Source organism: Oncorhynchus mykiss, chromosome 4, assembly GCF_057628025.1.
Source record: "Oncorhynchus mykiss isolate SJ-2025 chromosome 4, ASM5762802v1, whole genome shotgun sequence".
NCBI classification, from domain to species: domain Eukaryota; kingdom Metazoa; phylum Chordata; class Actinopteri; order Salmoniformes; family Salmonidae; genus Oncorhynchus; species Oncorhynchus mykiss.
The window spans coordinates 57,287,157-57,308,795 of NC_143025.1; the positions used below are offsets into that span (position 1 = coordinate 57,287,157).

At 43.3% G+C, this 21,639-nt stretch overlaps 2 protein-coding genes and 1 long non-coding RNA gene across 3 annotated transcripts; all 3 read right to left on the reverse strand.

Moving 5' to 3' along the window:
- Window positions 1-619: 619 nt before the first annotated feature.
- On the reverse strand, window positions 620-15,536 carry LOC118964429 (uncharacterized). The gene is made up of 21 exons (XM_090232367.1): window positions 15,383-15,536; window positions 15,228-15,286; window positions 15,071-15,151; window positions 14,847-14,971; window positions 14,097-14,240; window positions 13,699-13,797; window positions 13,425-13,586; window positions 13,183-13,282; window positions 12,770-12,990; window positions 7,534-7,690; window positions 7,119-7,342; window positions 6,702-6,822; window positions 6,205-6,401; window positions 5,991-6,105; window positions 5,609-5,778; window positions 5,433-5,530; window positions 5,141-5,271; window positions 4,662-4,851; window positions 989-1,130; window positions 807-903; window positions 620-733 (listed from the first exon to the last, which is right to left on the reverse strand). The coding sequence occupies exons 1-21, from the start codon at window positions 15,403-15,405 to the stop codon at window positions 660-662; spliced, it is 2,730 nt and encodes a 909-aa protein (XP_090088493.1). The 5' UTR covers window positions 15,406-15,536; the 3' UTR covers window positions 620-659.
- LOC149984084 (uncharacterized) lies at window positions 10,508-12,318 on the reverse strand. The gene is made up of 4 exons (XM_090232366.1): window positions 11,575-12,318; window positions 11,311-11,487; window positions 11,159-11,220; window positions 10,508-11,076 (listed from the first exon to the last, which is right to left on the reverse strand). The coding sequence occupies exons 1-4, from the start codon at window positions 11,636-11,638 to the stop codon at window positions 10,978-10,980; spliced, it is 402 nt and encodes a 133-aa protein (XP_090088492.1). The 5' UTR covers window positions 11,639-12,318; the 3' UTR covers window positions 10,508-10,977.
- A 4,338-nt stretch (window positions 15,537-19,874) lies between the features above and the next one.
- Window positions 19,875-20,387, reverse strand: LOC149984085 (uncharacterized). The gene is made up of 3 exons (XR_016495348.1): window positions 20,246-20,387; window positions 20,064-20,160; window positions 19,875-19,988 (listed from the first exon to the last, which is right to left on the reverse strand). It is a non-coding gene; the product is annotated as an uncharacterized LOC149984085 (long non-coding RNA).
- Window positions 20,388-21,639: the final 1,252 nt, after the last annotated feature.

The following is a 21,639-nucleotide window of genomic DNA, read 5'->3' on the forward strand; positions in this document are numbered from 1 at the left end:
TGTGTTTAAAGCTTATCCTGATGCAGAATAGATTGCAACGTATTCATGGCTCTGTACCTTCCGTAGTTCGGACTTGGAGATTGTGAAGAGATGTCTTGTGGGGAATGCAAGGCATGGGTGTCCGAGCTGTGTGCTAGTAGTTTAAAAAAGACAGCTCGGTACAGTCAGCTTGTCAACACTTCTTACAAACAAGTAGTGATGAAGTCAAGCTCTTCCCATTTGAGCCATGAGCGATTGACATGCATATCATTAAAGAAGAAATGTCCATATTTGGATGGAAACCAAGCTAGTGAGAGGTATCAAGGAAAGTTGTAATTTCAGTTGAACATTACCAACACTGCAGCCAACCACAGCCCTGCTGGCCTCACTTTGGCAAAACACCATCTGCTATAACATTGAGTCAGTTCATCCTACTGGACATTGGAAAGCTTTTGTTTTGACACCCATTGTTTGTCCTAGACGGGAAATTGGTGTGCAACACTTATCTCCCTCCGGTGGATGGTTCAGAGTTCCATGCTTACAAAAGGGTTGATTGATACACGTCAGATGACAAGCCTACTACATGCGCCTTGGTATTAAATGCAAATCAGATACAATTAAGGTAGTCCAACGGTTAGGATTGTTTTATATAGAACACTTTATTTGACATGTTAGAGACATTACACCCAAAGAATGTATCCAGAAGAAACATATAAATGACGCTCCTCAAAGAGGTCTTTGACATGTCGTTGTCCTGTTGAGAGAGAGAGAAGCTATTAGTTCAGTTATGGTCTGCCAGGGTCTGAAAAGCATAAAACAAGACCAACCTCTTTTCGGGTTGTCCTGATTCACACATTGTCCACTACAGGGGCCGCCAGAGGGACTACTGGCATCACAGATGACCACATCACAATGGACAAAGACCTAGGAATCAAAGATTTGAATGTGTCAGATTTTTTTAAAAGGGAGGATTGCCACTCACACAAAATTAACCAATAAAGATTGTTACCTGGCCACTCGGCTCACCCGCATCCTCGGTGAAGGAAAACATATAGACCTCAAAGCGTTTGACGTGAGGGGGGAAGTGGACCCTGGCGTCAGCTACCACCGGATGGAAGACCACACGGTATGGATCACCGGGGTTCTCACAGCTGCCAGTGTAGAGAGGGGGACTAAGTTAGTGACAAGAAAACGCTGCAAACCCCAACCGCCTTGTAGCGGTGTCATGAATGTCCTGTGAGGATCAGATCAATTTACAGCAGAAGTGGGTTCTTTCTCCCCCTCCAGTATGAACTAAAGGAATGTCTTTGTTAACAGGCTTTTCCCACCAAAAATCGCCATATCTTTAAAAAACATATTTCATATACAATGTAAAGGCTAGAGACTTCCTACCTGTAGAGTGAGCACCTTTCTAGTAAAATCCAATATGACATTCATTTTCTATAGCTAATCTCTCTGATAGAAATATTGTTTCAGTATTCACTTTTGAACGTGTTAGAGAAACTCCCCTAGAAAATGTGCATAGTGAATCATAAGGCTGGGGTTTTTGCAGCTGCAAGGAGGATACGATGTCATGGTTAATAAGTTGACTTTATCAATGTAATAAACTCTAGACGGTAGAAATCTAAGTCGGGAGACGGTAACTCTTTAAAACCGCTTCCTCGGCACCCCAAATCCTAACATGATTCATTTAGAGTCGGCTAACAATTAAACAGTCCTCAGATAATTCAAGGCCACGTCACGACAGTTGGTTTTAATTTCTGATCTTTTGGCCCATCAGACCTGGATGAATCTGATTTAGTACATTTTAAAGAACAGAAATTGGGCTGCCTATTTGAAGAAAAAAAAATGTCAACAATATTACTTTTGGTCTACTGCAATGGCTTGTTAAATGACGGATGTCAAACATGTATATTCAATTACATTGACATGAGGTGAGATGTCCCTCTAAAATGGTTCTTAAAATTCTAAATTATCCAGAATGGTCAGACTACCTGAATATTGATCAACTGACCGTAGTTTAACCAAAGTTGCCGAATAGACAGTCGGTATCATCATCATCATCATCAACAAAGCAAAAATAAGCACTTCATTTTAATTAAGAATTTCATGCAATGCGCCAGAGCAATTATTCCGCTGTCGGAAAAATTGGTCACACAATAAATTCTACACCCATGGCATCGGATTCACACGTGGAGGACTTCTGTGAAGGGCGCAGCTCTACTATACAAAGTAACCTACGCATTGACAGTTTAGGCCTACTTTTTAAATGTGCATCTTTGGGAGGTCAATCATTTACTGTTTAACTGCCAGATATTAGCAAAAAGGGATTTGTGAAATCAGGATGGTCAGGATTTTGCACAACGATATAGTTGCAGCGACAAATCTGAACTGCCCATTTCGTGCACAGCCATGTGAATGTGGTGTCTTCTCCTATGATACACAAAACATTCAGCCTGTTTTTTTAAACTGCTGTGACATTTCTGATTTAATAAACAGCTGCAAAGTTACTCCCGTGTCCACATGGCCAAATTTAGGTTTTTGTGACCACTTCATTAAAAAGGTAAAATTGCGTGGTTTGATAGCATTTTGCAAACCCGATCCCCCAAATGAATGGTTTTGGCCAATAAAGTTGCTTCACTACACTGCTTGGTGTAACATGTCTCCAGATACTGAAAAGGCACCCGCAAAATAAAGTGTCATTTGCAGCATGCATAATCATAAGTCCATTACAATGTAGGAAAAATAAGTCATCTTTCAATAGTTACCCAATTTAAATTCTTGAGATAAAAATTAGGCCAGCGGTGTCCATCTGTGGCAAAGTGCTCACCCAAATCAAAAATGTAGTAACATTTTTTTAAATATGAACATTAGCTAGCAAGCTGCTACACTTGACCGTGGTATTTGTTCATGTTTAGCAACTCCCAATTAGCGCATTCCTCTAGGACAGGAAATTCCATTGAAAGCGGCGTCCTGTCAACTGATCCTATTCCGTTTCAAACATCCATGCTGCACAGGCGTGTGAACCATCCTTTATGTTTAGTGCAATAACTGTTTTCAACACAAGAGGTCACTTGTGCCTGAATTCAACCCAAAACCAACAAGTATTCAGTCAGTGTTAAGAGCAGTTGTATGAAACCAATCGGAAAGGCAAGCTAAGCTTGCCAGCCGCTCTTGACTTCCATTCGACTGACCATCAGTTCGGCTGAACACTGAACTGTAGCAAACCAAAAGGATAACATTGAGTAAAAAGGTGTAGGTAACGCCAACAACCTTTTCACACGCGAGTTCCAAATATCTTCAACAGTCGCCCCAGCAGTGGGAGTTGATTTTATGCGCGTGACGTCACAATGCACTCCCTGCTCCAAAATGTGCACAGTTAACCCGCGCTGACCTCAAACCAAGGCACACTACCTGCTAATTTTCTATAGGCCGTTTCAACTTCTCATTTTCACAAAAGTAGCCCATTTCACTGTTGCAGACCATTTCTATTTGAGAATTTAATGAGCCGGACAAACTTTCCTTCAAAAGAAACTCCAAGCACTTCCCCAGATCAGGTATACAGGCCTTGCATTTATTGCCTTCCTTACAAATAACTGTGGACATGCGTGCATTCCTTTCAAAGTGCCTTATTTTCTGCGTAACGTGTTGTCGTTTCTACTGTAGCGTACCGTAAGTATTATGTACTTTCTATTCATGCTTTCTGATTCTTGCCTAGATTGTAATGACACATGTGTAAAACACTTTTGAAGGTGGTACTGCATATGAGCTAATGCTAGCGCCATACAATGCAGTCGGTTATCACGTAAGCGTCTGTCAGACTCGACTGACTTATGGTGATCTCAACTGGAGTACCCCCATTGTCTTGAATGCACTGAAGTCGTTAGTTGATTTGAACACGGCATCAGAGTGTAAACTATGGTACCTCAGGGTTGCCAGATCAGACCCCCCTTTCCAGGGGTATTTAGCTTAAAACTGTTGATAAATCCCCCATCTTAGTAATATTTCCTGCATCATCCTCTCCACAATACCTTAGCTCAATCCATTTTTTAGGGGGGGGGGGGGTTATATCTTGCAACTGTGTAGCTTTCGAGCTACGGTTGTATTTGGGGAGGTGACAATTGGCTTTTTGATTGGTTAACTGTAAACTACTTGTCATGTGTACGCCGTAACAAGTACAAAGATTTGTCACATGCTGAAGTGGCCAAACTAAGTTAAGATCTCAGGCAACGGGCGCAGTGAACGGCATGCCATATTTTCTAAACTAGATTTACATGGTTCCCTTGTACCGCATCACATTGAAAAACAAGTCAACCTGTTATTTAGACTAGATGATAACGTTAACATTTAAGGTGGAATAAAGTTGTGAAGACCTTTATTTCTCATCAGTACAAAACATTGTTTAGATGCTTTTCAGACAACGCGGTTTAGAGTCGTTTGTTGCAGCATGCGTTCCGTTCCAATGGTACGCTGCAGGGACCACAAAAATGTGATCGTACGCACCAGAATTGGGTGGCGATCTGGTGACAGACCGCACACGGCTTTTTAAGCATTGTGACCACTCAGGACCTATGGGTGGGGGCATAGCCACGGTAGCCAAAGTAAATGGCCTGCCAAGCATGATAGGTTGCTAATTACACCTGTGGAATAACACTTGTTTAGGCCCAAAAACAACATGTTACCCATTAATGATGAGATTCCACCGGGGTCGGGAGTCGCGGTCCTCGTTGAGGGTGGCCCAGCAGTGGTCAAGCACCAGCGCTACCTTGGGGTCAGAGGACGTGGTCAGCTCCACCTCAAAGTGCAGAGGCTGTCTCAGGTACCTCACCACTGGATAGTCCTCCTCCTGGTGGAACGTGTTATACGAGGCGTCTGGAACACAGAACAAGACAACCGGGGATCGTGTTCAGTGGGCACCATCTGAACATGTCCATTAAGAAATGCTCGTTTATCATATCCTGTTGTGCCCCGATGAACACAAGTCATTTATAGCCAACATTACCACCCCAAATCAGCTCCTCACCGTTACTCCATAGCCACACCTGTAGATCTCAGAATGCAAGGCTTACATTTTTTGGGAAGCGTTTTGTAAAAGGAGACCTTCCAAGATTCTTTTAGAGGCTAGGGGTCAAGTTGAAATTCTGAATTTGTGCACGCTTACCCTGAGCGAGTCTCATTCTGACCATTAGTCGACCCGTCCCAGTCTCGACAAAAGGCTCGTGGTCACGCGGCCTGGTCAGGAAGGCCAATGTGCGAGTGGTGTTGGCCACGTAGTAGCAGGAAACCTTTAACCTAAAAAGAGGGATGTAGGCAACTTCAAGCAGTGGAGTGGACACACTGGTAGTAGAGGCACATTTTCCCTGTATACAAAGCATTGAGCAATTGGCGAAGGAAAAAAAAAAAAAACACCCAATAAAAGCCAATGCCACAATTGGGATGCGTAATACACTTACTGATATTCCTCCTCTGAAGACACCGTGGCATTCAGCTTCACCTCAAGTTCATCTGGCAAGGAGATTTCGTTCTCATACAGCATGACATTGTTGATAAACTGTAGTAGAGGGGAATTGCTTATTACAGCCTGCAGAAGCAAACAGTCCGTATCACCTCAGGGTAATCGTCATTTTACCTTCCTGGTGGTGCCACAGGAGTTCACAGTGAAGTGGAAGTAGGCGAAGCGATCGTCGCTGTAGGTGGGACCACAGGCGGGGTCGCTCAGGGTCAGCTGACCGGGGTTCAGACCGGGAGCAGACTCCACCTTCACCGCCAGCGCAGTCATCGTTCCGTTAGAGAAACACTCTTGGAGGTGGGGGAGCAAAAGACAGGTAGCCATCAGACCTGGGTTCTGTATTTGTGACACTTAATTGAGCTTGAACCAATGGAATAGCACCAAAAGTGCAAACCATGCCCATCTGTGGCACTACTATTAGACTCACAGTATTTGCAAGGAACCCAGGTTTGGTAACCATGTCAAACGACTATTTATCGGAAGCAATTGTTTGAGAACCAACCAGTCAGCGTTTTGAGGAAGCTGCAAGCCAGGGAAAAGTATTTGATGGTCATGTTGTTGTAAGGATTCAACAGAGCCACATCCAGTCTGCTCCTGACAGAGGACGAGTGAACCGACTGGGAACCAATGGGAGAGTTCATTAGTCCAATATCGTACGCAAGTATACAGGGTAGCTGCAGCAATTTAGGTTAACATGTTTTGGGAGAGCGTCGTACCTCAAACACTGCGTCCGGCGAAGAGAAGGGCAACGTGATGGTGAAGTCTGCGTCGCCCTCTGTCAAATACTGTTGAGCAAGCTCATGGTTAAGCAGCCGCTTGCCAACCAAGACCACGAAAAAGGGATCTTGGTTCCTGTAGTCCACAGTGATGTGGAAGTTCTCCTGATCACAGTTGCCAGTGACTGAGGGTGGCACTACAAGGACAAACAGGGTTGTGTTCATTAAGCACAAAAAACAGGAAGGTACTACTTGAACTTGTCCAAGAAGAAGCCCTTGTTTTGCAACGGTGGGCCTGAATAAACACGATCCTGGCAAATCAGGAACAGGACAACGGGGTCCAAATACTCTAAAGCTTAACATTTTCTTTGTAGAGAGACCGCATAGGAAAAACCTACAGTATGGCTAGTTGGGCTTCCACTGACAATTTCCTTTCAGGGCAATCATTAACGAGAGGAAACCATTCAACAGTAGTTTGGCGTAGTCCAGAGACATACCAATGTCCAGCAGTACAGCGTCCACAACGGCAGAGTGAGAGAAAGGAGCGTACTCTGGAAAGACGACCAGGCCGTAGATCAGCTGAAGAGTGAAGGTTGTGACACCTTGTTCCGCCCTTCTCTGTAGTGAAGTTAAAAGCATTGGTCAATTGATACAACAATAATGCTAACAGAACCTTACTCAACATCAAGTGACAAGTACATATGGGGACTATTAAAACAAACTATATACTTAAAGTAATGTTGCCCTCATTCCTCTAAATCAAGCACTATTGGCAACTGCCAAAATAATGGAAACACTTGAGTAAATGAGGGATACAAAGTACATTTGTGCCATTATTTCTATTTTGTTGGTGGCCCACTTATTAGGGCATGTACAAATCACTGCGTGTGGCTTTGCATTTAACAGAAACACACCTCCTTGACGACCACCGGGTCTGAGAAGGGCACCTCCATCCTGAAGGTCTTCAAGGTGTTGTCCGGGGATCTCTGCTCCTGAACATTGAAGCCTCTGGCGTTGCACTCTGCAACAGTTAGCACCATGGTGGGAAAGGTGATGTTCAGCAGCTCCACATCAAGGTTGAAGGTCCCCAACTCAAGCACAAACACTGCCTGCTCAGGAACTGTGTCTAAGGGCGTGTCTGTTCATTGGCAAACAAAGGAAAACATTTTGAAATGCGGTACAATGGAAGTTGAAAATGGACATTTGTTATTGGATAAGTCCGGGTATTGCCTCCCCGTTTCAGTACATTTTCTTCTGTTTCGTCGTGCCTAATGAACAACCCAGGCATCCCAAATTACCATAGGCACTGTTTAACTAAACCAGACTCACAGTTGCGAACTTGTGGAGGCCTGGCCATCGGAGGTGTTGTGATAGGGAAGAGGACTTTGTAGCTGGTGTCCTCGTGTGCGACCTCCTCGATCCACAGCAACTCAAGCATGGGCTCAATGGTGTAAGTGACAAAGTACTGGTCATCCTGAATATGGCTCTGTAAGGGAGACGAGTGATGCAGTCAGGCTGTAATACACAATTGGAGTGCAAAAACAGGTCAATGTTCCTTATAAGCCAGAAAGTTAAATACAATCATTCTACCGCTTGTCTTTTAGCCGCTCGTAATTTAAGACAAAATATCCAAAGTATTGTTTACCAGACTTTAGAGAGCTGGGGCCTGTTGCACAAAACTAGGATAAGGGATTAAGCCAGGATATCTTGGTGATCCTGGCTCAATTGATCCGTAATCCGGTTGCACTAAAGATGGATAGGGGGCAGGAGGATATGTTATGGTATAAATTACCATGGAGATTTATTCTGTGGAGCTAGCCTGCTCCAGACCAGGCTAAATTCCAGGATCTATTTAATCTCATCCCTAATGTCAGTCAGCAGTCACCACAAATGGAAACCAATAGTTATTTCACTGCTCACTATACATTGTTATCACATATAACTAGACCCACTGTTATTTAAACGTTTGTGATCATTAATTTCAATGATTTTGGATAAAAAATGATTTTTAGATGATGTTGCTATCATTAGATAATTTACAGTTTCCCATAGACTATAAGGCTATATATAAAATGCTAGAATATTAGGGCCACAGAGGGGAAAAAAACACAAGTCATAATATTGTAACCAGTTGTTTTAAAGGAGGACAGTTGTTAAAATGACAGATGTGGGGCATTTCGTGAAATTGTACTTCAGTATGGTTTCATAAACAAAGACATGCTGATGTGCCAGAATATTAAGTATCACATTGTCATAAGTATCAAAACTGTAAAAACAGTATGTAGCTTTTCTGCAGAAAGAACCAGCCTCATAAATTTATGACTTTATCCTTTTTCTTCAGTGTGGCCCTAGTACTCTGTCATATAAACAAATACACATTCCATATGAATATAAAAACACAATGTGTAACATTATGTTCCTTTATTGAATAAGGACAAAACAAAGCAGGTAAACCATCAGCTCCTTTCAAAACTGAAGTCACAGTGACTCTACAAGATGGAAAGCACAGAATCTAAGCATATTATACAAAATGATACATATACAGACCTTTGAATGTGTATAACACACCCTGCATGTCTGCACACTAAAATAAATGCAGGACAAATCCATACACATCAACTGAACAGACAAATGAATGGATGCAGTAGCCTCCCTGCAGCCTTGTATTACACACAGTATACCGCACAAACATCATAAGAGGCCAAATTCGTCAAAAAACGAACCCAAAAAAACCCAAATTCCTCTGCCACCGCAGGACATATTTAACCAAAATTGAAAGCACACATACTAACTAAAATAATTCAACACATATTGGTCCCTCAGCAGCCGACCACTGTCGTCATCAGGGAAGATTGCCGGATTGTCCCAGTCCATGGCTGGTGGCACTCTGGGGGCCCTCTCCTTCCTCAGGCAGGCCACATTGTGAAGGACAGCACAAGCCACAGTAATATCACATGCCCTAACAGGGCTGACCCTTAATTTGTGAAGGCAGTGAAAGCGTGCCTTCAGGAGGCCAAAGGTCATTTCAACTCTGGCCCTGGTCCTGGCATGGGCATGGTTGTAGGCCTGCTGTGCTTCCTGGGGGTCTGTGAAAGGTGTCAGGAGAAAAGGCTGGCAGCCATACCCCCTGTCTCCCAGCAACACACCAGAGAATTCACCTGTCAACACAAAATCTCATCATTACTACCTCATAAACACAGTGATATTCTTGACACAGCCATGATGGTTATAAATAGGGGTTGTGTGGCTTACCTTGTGATAGGCACTGATAGATTTCAGAGGCCCGAAAGATTCTGGAGTCATGGACTGAGCCAGGCCATTTTGCCACAACATTGCTGATCACACAGTCAGCATTGCAGACCATCTGAAATCATAAGATGAGGAATATTACACCAATCAATGCACATCACTGGCAATGCAGAGTGTTCGTCAATGGACAATATCAAAAAGTTATGTTCACCTGAACATTAATGCTGTGAAAGGATTTCCTATTCACAAAATCGGCCTCATGGGCACCTGAGGGGGCTTTTATCCTTATGTGTGTGCAGTCCACTGCACCAATGACATTGGGGAAACCTGTCACACAAAGTAATGAGTATCCTACTATGTGTTAACAGTTGTCCTGTAATTTGTAGATCCTCTTACCTGCAATCCTATAGAACTCCTCTTTGATGTCACAGAGTCTTCTGTGGCCAGGGAAGGAGATGAAGACATCTGCTAATGCTTTGATAGCCAGACACACACTCCTTATTGTGCGGCAAATTGTGGCCTTGTTCAGCTGTTCTGCATCCCCCACTGAGTACAGGAAGGCTCCACTAGCAAAAAAGCGCAAGGCCACACAAACCATTTGCTCCACACTCAGTGCATGGCTCCGTGCAGTGCGGTGCTTAATCCTGGGACCCAGTAGTCTGCATAGATACCTGATGCCATCTGCAGAAAACCTGTATCTTTCATATAGATGGTCATCAGGGAAGGCCAGTGGGTCCAACCGGTCCCTGAAGACCCTTTCTCACCTGAAGGCTCTCCTCAGCACAAGTGCTTCTTCATCCACCACATCTCGCACGAATGGGCATGCCATTGTCAGAGCAGAAAGGAACACACAATTTTGGGCCTTCATATAGGCTAGTGGCCACACCTGGTGCTGGGGGGGGTGGGCAAAAGAGGGCGATGCCTTATAACGATGACTTGGTTGTACTGATTGCTGGGAAAATAAAAAAAACCTTAGAAAGATGCCACCGTCCTGTGTGCTCACAATAAGAGCTCATATGTCATGGCTCACTTGACTTTACGAGAATATACCTAATTTTTATTTTGAGCTGTGTCATCTTCTTGGAGCTGGGGGAGGAAAGAAAAATAATGATTAATACATTTGTGTTACAGTTAGCATACAGTGTACATTGAAGGCATATCTCACCTCCCTCTCAAGTTTTTTTATTTCAAGGTCCAGTTTCCTAATTGTCCTCTTTTTTATTTCGAACTCCAGTGCAAGATTTTCCATCTTTTTCTTCTTGTACTGAATGTCTATGTCTGCCAGTTCTATTTGGCACCGGAGGTGGTTGCCATACAACTTTCTGATAGCTTGTGAGCTCTGTGAACACAATACAATTAGCGCAGCTGGAATTTGGCAGGATGTGGTGTCCTTTTATTAATACGCACTATGTTGCCAGGCTGGTTTTCCCACTGTATAGCATCTGGGTCCTGTAAAAGAAATTAGATTTTTTGATTTTGATGAGGACTCCTCACCATTGTAGAGTAAATAGTACTTTCACAGTCTTAACATGATACCTCATGCCTTCTGGAATCCAGAGAGATGGTCTCCTCCTCATCATCGTCTCCATCATGTGCTGTTGCTGCTGCACTGGGGCCTTCACCCTATCACATTTAATCGGATTCATATTGAAGCTAGTAGACAAGACATGCCAGGCCTACAGTATGCCTTTGATGGAGTACTCACTGGATCAGCATCGTCTGGTGCTTGTGCTGGTGGCTCTAACAGGAACACAGTGCTGCCAGACACTGCAAGGCAATAGGTAAACCAAAGTCAGACAGTCCAAATTGATTCAATATGAATGTGGTTGTATCCCATGTAGAGATGGAAGGACATACCTTGAATGAAGCGGGTGGCATCTTGGGAGGAACCTATGCTCGTCTCTTTCCCCCCAGGGATCCCCTCTAAGACGGGCCTGCCTTTATTTAGCTCCAAGGCCATGTCCTCTGCTGGGGTAAGGTCAGCCTTTGGTGACCCACCACCCGTGCCTTGTCTGTGGGTATTCTTTTTCACTGCTAAAACAGTACAGACAATGTGTGAGCAGGCACCTTCTGGGTACAATATATGCTTGTGCTTTGTTAAATATTAGTCAGGGACCATACCATTCTGCAGAATGTTCTTGTATTTGATTTTGACCTGCTGCCATGTCCGTTTTGGCCCGTTCATGTTTAATCTACACACACACACACACACACACTTAATGGAGTCACACTGCAAAAAATTACTTGGTATTTTTGTCTTGTTTTCAGTAAAAATATCAAAAATTTTATCATAGCTTTATACAGTGTGATGGAGTTACTTTACACAATTTCACTCATATCTGCAGTGCATTTCAATAAAAAAAATTAACCGTTTCATAATTACAGTACAACTGCATTTTTGGAGATGTGAATTAAATATTTGAATTGTAATTGTGATGTTTCAGCGGAGCGGTGAGTGTGTAATTGTGCACTACTTACGCATTCAGGCGGTCTGCAATACTTTGCCACGCTTTTTCTCTTTGCTTTATCACTGTGGCGGTGTTGCCTTTCTTCTTAATTATATCTTTTACCTCCTCGTATGCCTCCATGAGGATTTGTGCTTCCGACGGGGAAAAGTACGCGGCTCTAGTTGCCATGGTAAATCAGTTAATCTGTGATCTGTGGCGGGGTCTATTTGAGTGAGCCGTGAGCGCGCACCTATCCAGGATTGGTTTCACCTGGCTTAATGAATCCGTGTCTGCTCATCCTGGCTTGGTCTTTGTGCAACCAATTAAGCCTGGACGCACATGTTTTGGCTTCATTGAGCTCAGCTGAGTCATTTATCCCGGATGTCTTAATTCTACTTTTGTGCAACAGGCCCCTGGTAGGTATACGCTTGTCAACTTGCATTTCCGGCGGTGTGCATTTTCAAAGCAACTGACACGCAAAGTAAACACTTGCACAATATGTAAACAGCAGCCGAGTGTTGCTTGCATTCAGTTGACAGTGGCAAAGCTACCGGCTCCCTAAAAAGTCCGGTAAACAATACTTTAGTGTGGATATTTGGTCTCAAATGTCAAGCGGCTAAAGGACAAACTGCAAAGACAAGCGGTAGAGTATGTTTAAGTGTCATTTTATGCAGCATTCACACAATTTGCAATCCATTGTATATTAGCCTGATTAAGCAGACAATTGCTCAATAAGAAACATTTTACACAAAACAACGGTTCTAGGAGTTTACCCATGAGAGATGGCAAAGGGTTACTGCAAAGCACTGAAGGCTCTACAAATAAGATTTAGAAATTAAACAGGAACATTTTACTCATCCAACGCTGACCTTGAAATAGCCGCCAACAGCCCCCACCGGAATTTCAACAATAATATGAGCCTCCGTGACTAAAACCGAGTAGTTTCTGGCAGCCATTTCCTCAGTGTCCAGCCTCTTAGCGTCAATTCCCATGTACACCTCCAACATAGTGAAGGCATCAGAGGAGAAAAGTGGGTCTATGTGCTTGGGCATGTACCAGGTGATCACTTCTGGAGTAAAGACCACTGCCTCTGCAGTGACACAAGAAGCCAAGTGCACATCATAACAGAACATTTTGCAACTGAAAACAAATGTGCCATTATTTGGAAACAGTTCACCCCAAAACATTTTCCCAACTGAACACTACATAACACAAATTAAAGTCTTGTCTGGAGCCAATTAAGAACTGGGTTTAAAGGATCTTAAATGATTTCACACTCAACCTGGTGTTGGACAAACAGCCGTGGCATCTACTCGAGTAACCAGCCACTTCTGCTCAAAGAAGGTTGAGGTTGAGAGCACCCGCATCGGAACCCCAGCTACCTGTTCAGGGGGCAACCACACCAGGGCCGTGTTCAGTAGGGCAAACCGTATTAACAATATGTTGCAGAGTTCAGGTAGGGCCACGCTTTCCAAATGTTTGCTCTACTGAACATGACCCAGTTCATGGAGGAAGTCAGCTTACATTCTGGAGGTATGTTTCCTCTGCATTATGGGGGCTTCTTAACACCAGCCGTGTGGGAGTGTTGGCTATCGCATAGCCCTTTCTTTGGACCTCATCCACATTCATGACCTTCTTGCTAGGACTAAAGACGACTGCTGTCATTTTGTATCCTGAAGCAACAGCCTGTCTCAGGAAATGGAAACATGAATTAAACAAAATTGTCAACAAACGCACATTTTGTTTAGCGCCATCCTGTCATGTTGTAGTAAAATTACAGAAACTGAAATATGGCTACCTCAGCTCCTCTCCGGAAGTTGGCGCTCCTTGCTTTCGGGCCCCCAGTGGGCTGTTCGGGGACGGTTTGGATGTCTGGAAGAGTCCTTCTGACAGACACCTAGAGAAGAAAAGCCATTATTCCCTATGCATTTTCTCCCTCCCAGACAATAGGAAATCAATCTGTCCACTCGCCTCCTTAAATGCATTGAGAATAGGCCAAGATTCCTCACCTCTAAAGTTATCCTATGTGCATTTTGAAGAGGCGAGTGGAATTGAGAGAGAGAGTCAAGACCTCCACGTTGTGTCGCAGAAGAAATGAAACACTGGACAGTTGTAGCTCTAGACAGATCATTTATACAGGCAGTATGACAAGCTCGACTGTAAACATGTCCATTAGGGCATGCTCTGCTCACTTGCCTCCATGTAGTTGCGGTCGCACAGAATCTCTCGGGAGGTCCAGGGGGTGTAGCTACAGGTTTTGCCCACTCTATACACAGGGTCTTCGGTCATGTGGTTTCCTGGCAGCCTGAACTGCATGACCAAGCTGAACATCTTATCATCCTAAAATGAAGGGGGAAGGGAAAAAAAGCCTTTCATTATATAACAAAAAAACAAATAATGCAAGTGACATTCATGCAAGTTATAGACTGTGGCAAAATTGGCTATATGAATGCAGCCGCCACTGTATTGAAGCCACACTACAGAAAGTTGGCTGGCCCTCTGAAAGCCCTCCATAAACTTCTGCTGTACCTTCCGTCATCGTTAACTTAGAGGTAAGAGATACCAGACCCAGGGGTGGCCACAGAGTTCAGTAAAACTGCTTCAATGTTTCTGGCACCGTACTTCTAATAACCTCCATGCTCTAAAATTGTATGAATTACCACCTCTACGGCAACTCGGGCTTATTGAGGACCTTTTTACTGAAGAATGTGTTTGTTTTCAATGATTTCATTTTTCCATCTAGTGATGCAAATATTGACTTGTATCTTTGTGTATACAGGGCTCCTCTGTAAAAGAGCCTGGTCTCAGCATGACTCCAGGTCAAAGGTTAAATAAAATGACGTTGCTACATTATGGGTTGCAAATGCAGTGACACTGAAAGGCAAACTGTCTGTGAAGTTCAGTGTTCAGTGAAGTTCAAGCAAACACTACAGTTCTTAGGGTTACCATGTTTTGGGAAAAGCAGTTTTGAAGAGAAGCAAAAAACATGGCATTCCCCATGGGGTCAAATTTAAAGCTGAATCCACACTGAGTAGCAAGGCCAGGCGTCAGGTTTATGATGTGTGTGTCATCTGGAAGGGATGGAGATGGTGTGAACACAATAGTTGACGAGCAATATCAAGCCATGAATTATGAAAGGAGAGAAAGAGAATCATAAGAGGCAAACTCACTGAAGACAGTAGCAACCTCTTCAAAAAGAGGAGCGACACTCAAACGAATAACATTACCAAGGCATTCAGCATGGAGGTCATCTGGAATGGGAAAGGTTAGTTAAAAATATATTGTCAAACGCTTAGTGCTTGAATTTGCAGGGTGCAAAATGCATACTTATAGAAGGTGTCTGTTGTGCTTGTATGCCCACAGCTGCCATCAATAGGCAAAACAACCTGTAAGGCATTTGACAAAATATTATGATTGATTAAGAAGAACACAACTCAAATGTTTGCGTCGCATAAGACTGTTCTAGGCCTGCTACTACTTACCCTGAGCTAAGGAAAAGAACCATTGTAGAACAGAATTGTTTCGATAAAATGCACAGCTACAGAACCTAATATTTGACCCAAGGTGTGCAGCCTACAGCCCAGGGGTATGCAACTTTTACCCTCTGACAAAGGCTTCCCACACTCAGTCACCTGAACCCCAAAGGGCTGCACATTTTCTTTTTATTCCCCTAGCCCTACAAAGCTGATTCAAATAATCAATCAGCTTTGTTAATCTGAATCAGCTGTGTAGTGTTAGGACAAAAACCTAAATGTACACCAAGTTTGGGAAACGCTGCCCTGCCCTGCAAGGGCCGCGGCTTTTGTGGAGCGATGGTTAACTGTTGTCTGTGTTCAACGGGTCCCTGGTTCAGGACAGAAGTAAAACTGTTACACGGGCACCATTTCATTTGTCATCGATCGCTAGGCCAGGCTTTTTATTTTTCATTACGCAGACATAAGCACAGTTGACACCATCGAGGTGCGGATGTTTACTTTCTACACTAGTTTATTTCCTCCAGTTTCGTCCGACGAGCAGATTGTAGTGGTAAAATTAAACTGGATAGATTTTTAATGGAATCCTAAGCATCACTCCAGTCAAAACGATCTCTGCGAACGTTCGATTCCATTCATTTGCTATGGGCTCGCGCTAGTGTTCCAGCTTAGTCAACGTTCTTATTTAGCCGTTTTTCAGCCTTGGGTGAATTTTTCAGCCTTGGGTGAATAAGAACGACGAGAATCATCAAGTCTATAGTTAATCTACTGGCAAGTCTGATGTACAACTACTAACATACCGGTACATAGTGCTGTGTAATGATATGCTATGTGGTTCGTAAGGACATCGTAGCTAACAAATTGTCAGCCAACGTAACGTGTAAGGTTGTACTGATTGTACTCTATGTACTTTTATTAGCTAAGCAATAAATGGCAAATGCAACTTTCGTATATACGGGCTCACTGTAATACCACGCAGGGCAGAACAGGGAACTGTCAGGATGTACGTAAACAGCTGTTCTTATACTGTGATAGGCCAACAGACGGGTTGGAACTATGTCTATCACAGTAGAGGCTGAGCGTGGTTTAGACTTGCTCAGCCTATCGCAGGCGCTCAGGCTGGTCCCCGCCTCTTGGAGTTCTCCCTCCGTCGATGTATAGATTCTTACTGTTCTGGTATCACCCCCTAGTTATAACAGTTGCTCAGTTCCTGCTATTGTGTTGTTCCGTATTTTTCCATCTCAGTTAAACCTCGTGATGACCACCCCTCCCTATACCTGATTAACCACAACTTTGTAAGATACATCAAGTAACACCATGTGCTCAATATTGTCACAGACAAACACAAGGACAAAGCATCTGCCGGGCTGTTATCTACAGTTTTTGCAACATGCTAAGCATGTTGCTCAGTTCTTGACACACACACACAGACAACTGCTGTTCAAACAATTCAATCTTACGTGATATAGTAGTAGGTTATAGAGCATAGACATAAATCCTCACACTAGCTCGGCTATTAGACTATTCAACCTTTACTAAAGAATAGTCTATTGTTCAGCTATTAGCCCAACTTGCAACAAATTGCTGTTCCCCTCTCATTCCTTTCCCTCTTCCACGCGTCATCATTCTGCTCCCGAGTGGCTCGCTTGTGGGCGTGCTGGCAGGATAGGGCAGCGTCTTCAGTTGCGAGTCAAGAATTCTGCATACAGTAGCACGTTTGTATGAAGGTGTGGTTTTTCACAGGCCAATTGTCTTTTTGTCAAAATCAAAAAGAACTGTTCTGAAAGCCACTTTTTTCCCCCGACACAAAAGGAAGTCATAGCGGACACCTACGAAGATGGCATCTCAGGTAAGCAGCACTGGGCTGTATTGACTTATCCTAAAAAATGGCACGTGCTGCTTTAGATTGAACGGTCATATCTCAGTTATTGCTTTCTTCACATTCAGAGAGCGAGCTGACCAAGGGGGTCGAAAATGTAGATATTGCCAGATGTTCACTGTGTGAGGACCAGGCCGTGGAAGCTTTATTGCTGGCAAAAAGTGTCCATAACCAGAGGTAATTAAACTGTTCTGTGTTCTTTTTCTCCGTGGAATCTGTCTCGCTTGCATGAATTAAAAAACCCTTAAGATGTCAGCTGCTAATTTTCAGATTTACACCACATAAACATTTCCACTGGACTGTTTCTGCCAAGTCATGGGTTAGCCTTGCAATAACCAAGTGGTGAGAAACACAGCCCTCTTTAAAATGTTTCAGGTACACTTTGAAAGAAGATACTGTATGTGACGCAGACACCTATTGGCATTATCTTCTATCGTTTGTCCTCACGGGTCTGTTTTTCAGCTTAAAGTACTTGTGTGTGTGTGTGGTGTCCGCCATCCCTCTCTCCCTAAATCCTCTAGGTTATATCAGCTGTTTTGTTGAACCCCTCCCGCATCTGAAATGGCTGACAGAGGGCATGTTCTGATCATAGAGATGATGTCACTTGGTTGAGTCAACTGGAAGTATTATTAGATGCTTTACATTGAAATCCCAGAGTTAATGATCCAAAGTCAGTTTTGCATTTCACCTCCTGATTTAAGATGACTGACCGTGTTAGAATAAAAAGGTTTAATCATGCTCTTGTCTGCATGCATGTTTTGATGTGAGAGGAATCCAGTCCCGACAGCGCAATTGGGATGAACTGAGAGATTAGGGAAGCACTGTCATTCATGAATCATATGCTCTCTCTCCCCCCACCTCATCTAATGCACACCATATGTGCATTGTAGAGTAGAGATTTGCCTTGCTTTTAACTAGGCATGTCAGATAAGAATGACGGCCTAGGAACTGCCTTGTTCAGGGGCAGAAGGACAGATGTTTACCGTTTCTGCTCAGGGATTTGATCTTGCAACCTTCTGGTTACTAGTCCAACGCTCTACCCACCTGCCCGCCCAAGATTGAACTCTTACAATTAAAATGCACTTTCAATAAAGCGTTTCACATTCTCCACTGGTTGAAACACTCGTGTCCTCAGATGAGTTAGATCTGCATAGGTTTTTTTCCTGTATATATGAATTAAATCAATCATGTATAGTTAGTGTAATCATTGATATCACAGGAGCAGTAAACGCTGTTGTAGTGTAATACATACATGCAGACACCGCATCATTTGATATGACTGAAAAAGAATGTCAGTCATACCTGAACCGCACATGATCGGTGAATATATTCAATGTACAAGCTACAATATGGGAATCTCACGCGTGGTAATAACTAAAATACGTGTGTGTATAGGTCTTGCATCCGTCGCACAATAAAGGTATTCTACTCTGGGCTTCATTAATGCCATTCAGACTTGGTTCATGGATTGGTATGAATATTACTTCAGAACTTTACGTTTAAGGTCCATACCCAGATAGGCAACAGTTATTTTTAATCCGACACTAAGTAAATAGCTAGCCATGTTACTTCAGCTGCAAGGCAAGCTTACACAATTGTGCAGTCAATGCTTTAGCCAGCTAGATTCTTTCCATCCACTGTTTCACAAGACAACAGCCTGGTTTGTTGGTTCTCAGGAGTCCCTGAAAGACAAATTCATTTTCGTAATTTAACTGACAAAAAAAAGCCGCACAAACGTCTCTACATTAACACATTCCTCAAATTGTACATTTGCTTGACTCGTTAAGACAACTTCCATCTATTTTGTCAGCAATCTTCGTTGAGCGCCACAAGGCAAGGGTGGCTCGTGTCAAAATTCGTCTTTGGTCAAAGCCTTGGGACCCAAATGCATAATGAGTGCGCAAACTCCCCCTTGTGGTCTGGAGCAATGAAGCCATCCCGCGGTGCAGGCTCGCAACTTTTAAAGGAGTGTGTTTCTTCAGTCCCTGCTGTTCCTTACGGTGTGTGTTTAAAGCTTATCCTGATGCAGAATAGATTGCAACGTATTCATGGCTCTGTACCTTCCGTAGTTCGGACTTGGAGATTGTGAAGAGATGTCTTGTGGGGAATGCAAGGCATGGGTGTCCGAGCTGTGTGCTAGTAGTTTAAAAAAGACAGCTCGGTACAGTCAGCTTGTCAACACTTCTTACAAACAAGTAGTGATGAAGTCAAGCTCTTCCCATTTGAGCCATGAGCGATTGACATGCATATCATTAAAGAAGAAATGTCCATATTTGGATGGAAACCAAGCTAGTGAGAGGTATCAAGGAAAGTTGTAATTTCAGTTGAACATTACCAACACTGCAGCCAACCACAGCCCTGCTGGCCTCACTTTGGCAAAACACCATCTGCTATAACATTGAGTCAGTTCATCCTACTGGACATTGGAAAGCTTTTGTTTTGACACCCATTGTTTGTCCTAGACGGGAAATTGGTGTGCAACACTTATCTCCCTCCGGTGGATGGTTCAGAGTTCCATGCTTACAAAAGGGTTGATTGATACACGTCAGATGACAAGCCTACTACATGCGCCTTGGTATTAAATGCAAATCAGATACAATTAAGGTAGTCCAACGGTTAGGATTGTTTTATATAGAACACTTTATTTGACATGTTAGAGACATTACACCCAAAGAATGTATCCAGAAGAAACATATAAATGACGCTCCTCAAAGAGGTCTTTGACATGTCGTTGTCCTGTTGAGAGAGAGAGAGAAGCTATTAGTTCAGTTATGGTCTGCCAGGGTCTGAAAAGCATAAAACAAGACCAACCTCTTTTCGGGTTGTCCTGATTCACACATTGTCCACTACAGGGGCCGCCAGAGGGACTACTGGCATCACAGATGACCACATCACAATGGACAAAGACCTAGGAATCAAAGATTTGAATGTGTCAGATTTTTTTAAAAGGGAGGATTGCCACTCACACAAAATTAACCAATAAAGATTGTTACCTGGCCACTCGGCTCACCCGCATCCTCAGTGAAGGAAAACATATAGACCTCAAAGCGTTTGACGTGAGGGGGGAAGTGGACCCTGGCGTCAGCTACCACCGGATGGAAGACCACACGGTATGGATCACCGGGGTTCTCACAGCTGCCAGTGTAGAGAGGGGGACTAAGTTAGTGACAAGAAAACGCTGCAAACCCCAACCGCCTTGTAGCGGTGTCATGAATGTCCTGTGAGGATCAGATCAATTTACAGCAGAAGTGGGTTCTTTCTCCCCCTCCAGTATGAACTAAAGGAATGTCTTTGTTAACAGGCTTTTCCCACCAAAAATCGCCATATCTTTAAAAAACATATTTCATATACAATGTAAAGGCTAGAGACTTCCTACCTGTAGAGTGAGCACCTTTCTAGTAAAAACCAATATGACATTCATTTTCTATAGCTAATCTCTCTGATAGAAATATTGTTTCAGTATTCACTTTTGAACGTGTTAGAGAAACTCCCCTAGAAAATGTGCATAGTGAATCATAAGGCTGGGGTTTTTGCAGCTGCAAGGAGGATACGATGTCATGGTTAATAAGTTGACTTTATCAATGTAATAGATTTCTACCGTCTAGAGTTTAAGTCGGGAGACGGTAACTCTTTAAAACCGCTTCCTCGGCACCCCAAATCCTAACATGATTCATTTAGAGTCGGCTAACAATTAAACAGTCCTCAGATAATTCAAGGCCACGTCACGACAGTTGGTTTTAATTTCTGATCTTTTGGCCCATCAGACCTGGATGAATCTGATTTAGTACATTTTAAAGAACAGAAATTGGGCTGCCTATTTGAAGAAAAAAAAATTCAACAATATTACTTTTGGTCTACTGCAATGGCTTGTTAAATGACGGATGTCAAACATGTATATTCAATTACATTGACATGAGGTGAGATGTCCCTCTAAAATGGTTCTTAAAATTCTAAATGATCCAGAATGCTCAGACTACCTGAATATTGATCAACTGACCGTGGTTTAACCAAAGTTGCCGAATAGACAGTCGGTATCATCATCATAGCAAAAATAAGCACTTCATTTTAATTAAGAATTTCATGCAATGCGCCAGAGCAATTCTTCCGCTGTCGGAATCGATTGGACATGACTTCAACAGGGTCACCAGTAGGGCTCAGCCAATGAAGTTGGTAGTCCCACCCAGAGGACTACATTCAAATTGTGAAAGTGCATGCAAATGCAGCATTTTGGCCATTAGAGGCCTATATCATTCTCTCTGTCTGGGCTACAATTTTAGACGGTTGAGTAATTATGCTTTTCAACTGTGAAAGGCTGTTGTGCTGCTAATGAGGGAGTTATATTAACCTGAGCCGAGGTGCACCGGTCCATTGCCCCAGACATGAATGG

Bases quoted from the DNA above. Each gene is read 5' to 3' on its own strand.
- LOC149984084 (XM_090232366.1), bottom strand. From the start codon at position 11,638: ATGAACGGGCCAAAACGGACATGGCAGCAGGTCAAAATCAAATACAAG. The intron at 11,221-11,310 runs GTATGTCCTTCC...ATTGCCTTGCAG, and splicing joins TGCCACCCGCTTCATTCAAG to TGTCTGGCAGCACTGTGTTC. The intron at 11,077-11,158 runs GTGAGTACTCCA...TAAATGTGATAG, and splicing joins CACCAGACGATGCTGATCCA to GGTGAAGGCCCCAGTGCAGC.
- LOC118964429 (XM_090232367.1), bottom strand. From the start codon at position 15,405: ATGGTTCTTTTCCTTAGCTCAGG. The intron at 7,343-7,533 runs GTGAGTCTGGTT...GCCAATGAACAG, and splicing joins GCCTCCACAAGTTCGCAACT to ACACGCCCTTAGACACAGTT. The intron at 4,852-5,140 runs GTAAGCGTGCAC...TCTGTGTTCCAG, and splicing joins CAGAATGAGACTCGCTCAGG to ACGCCTCGTATAACACGTTC.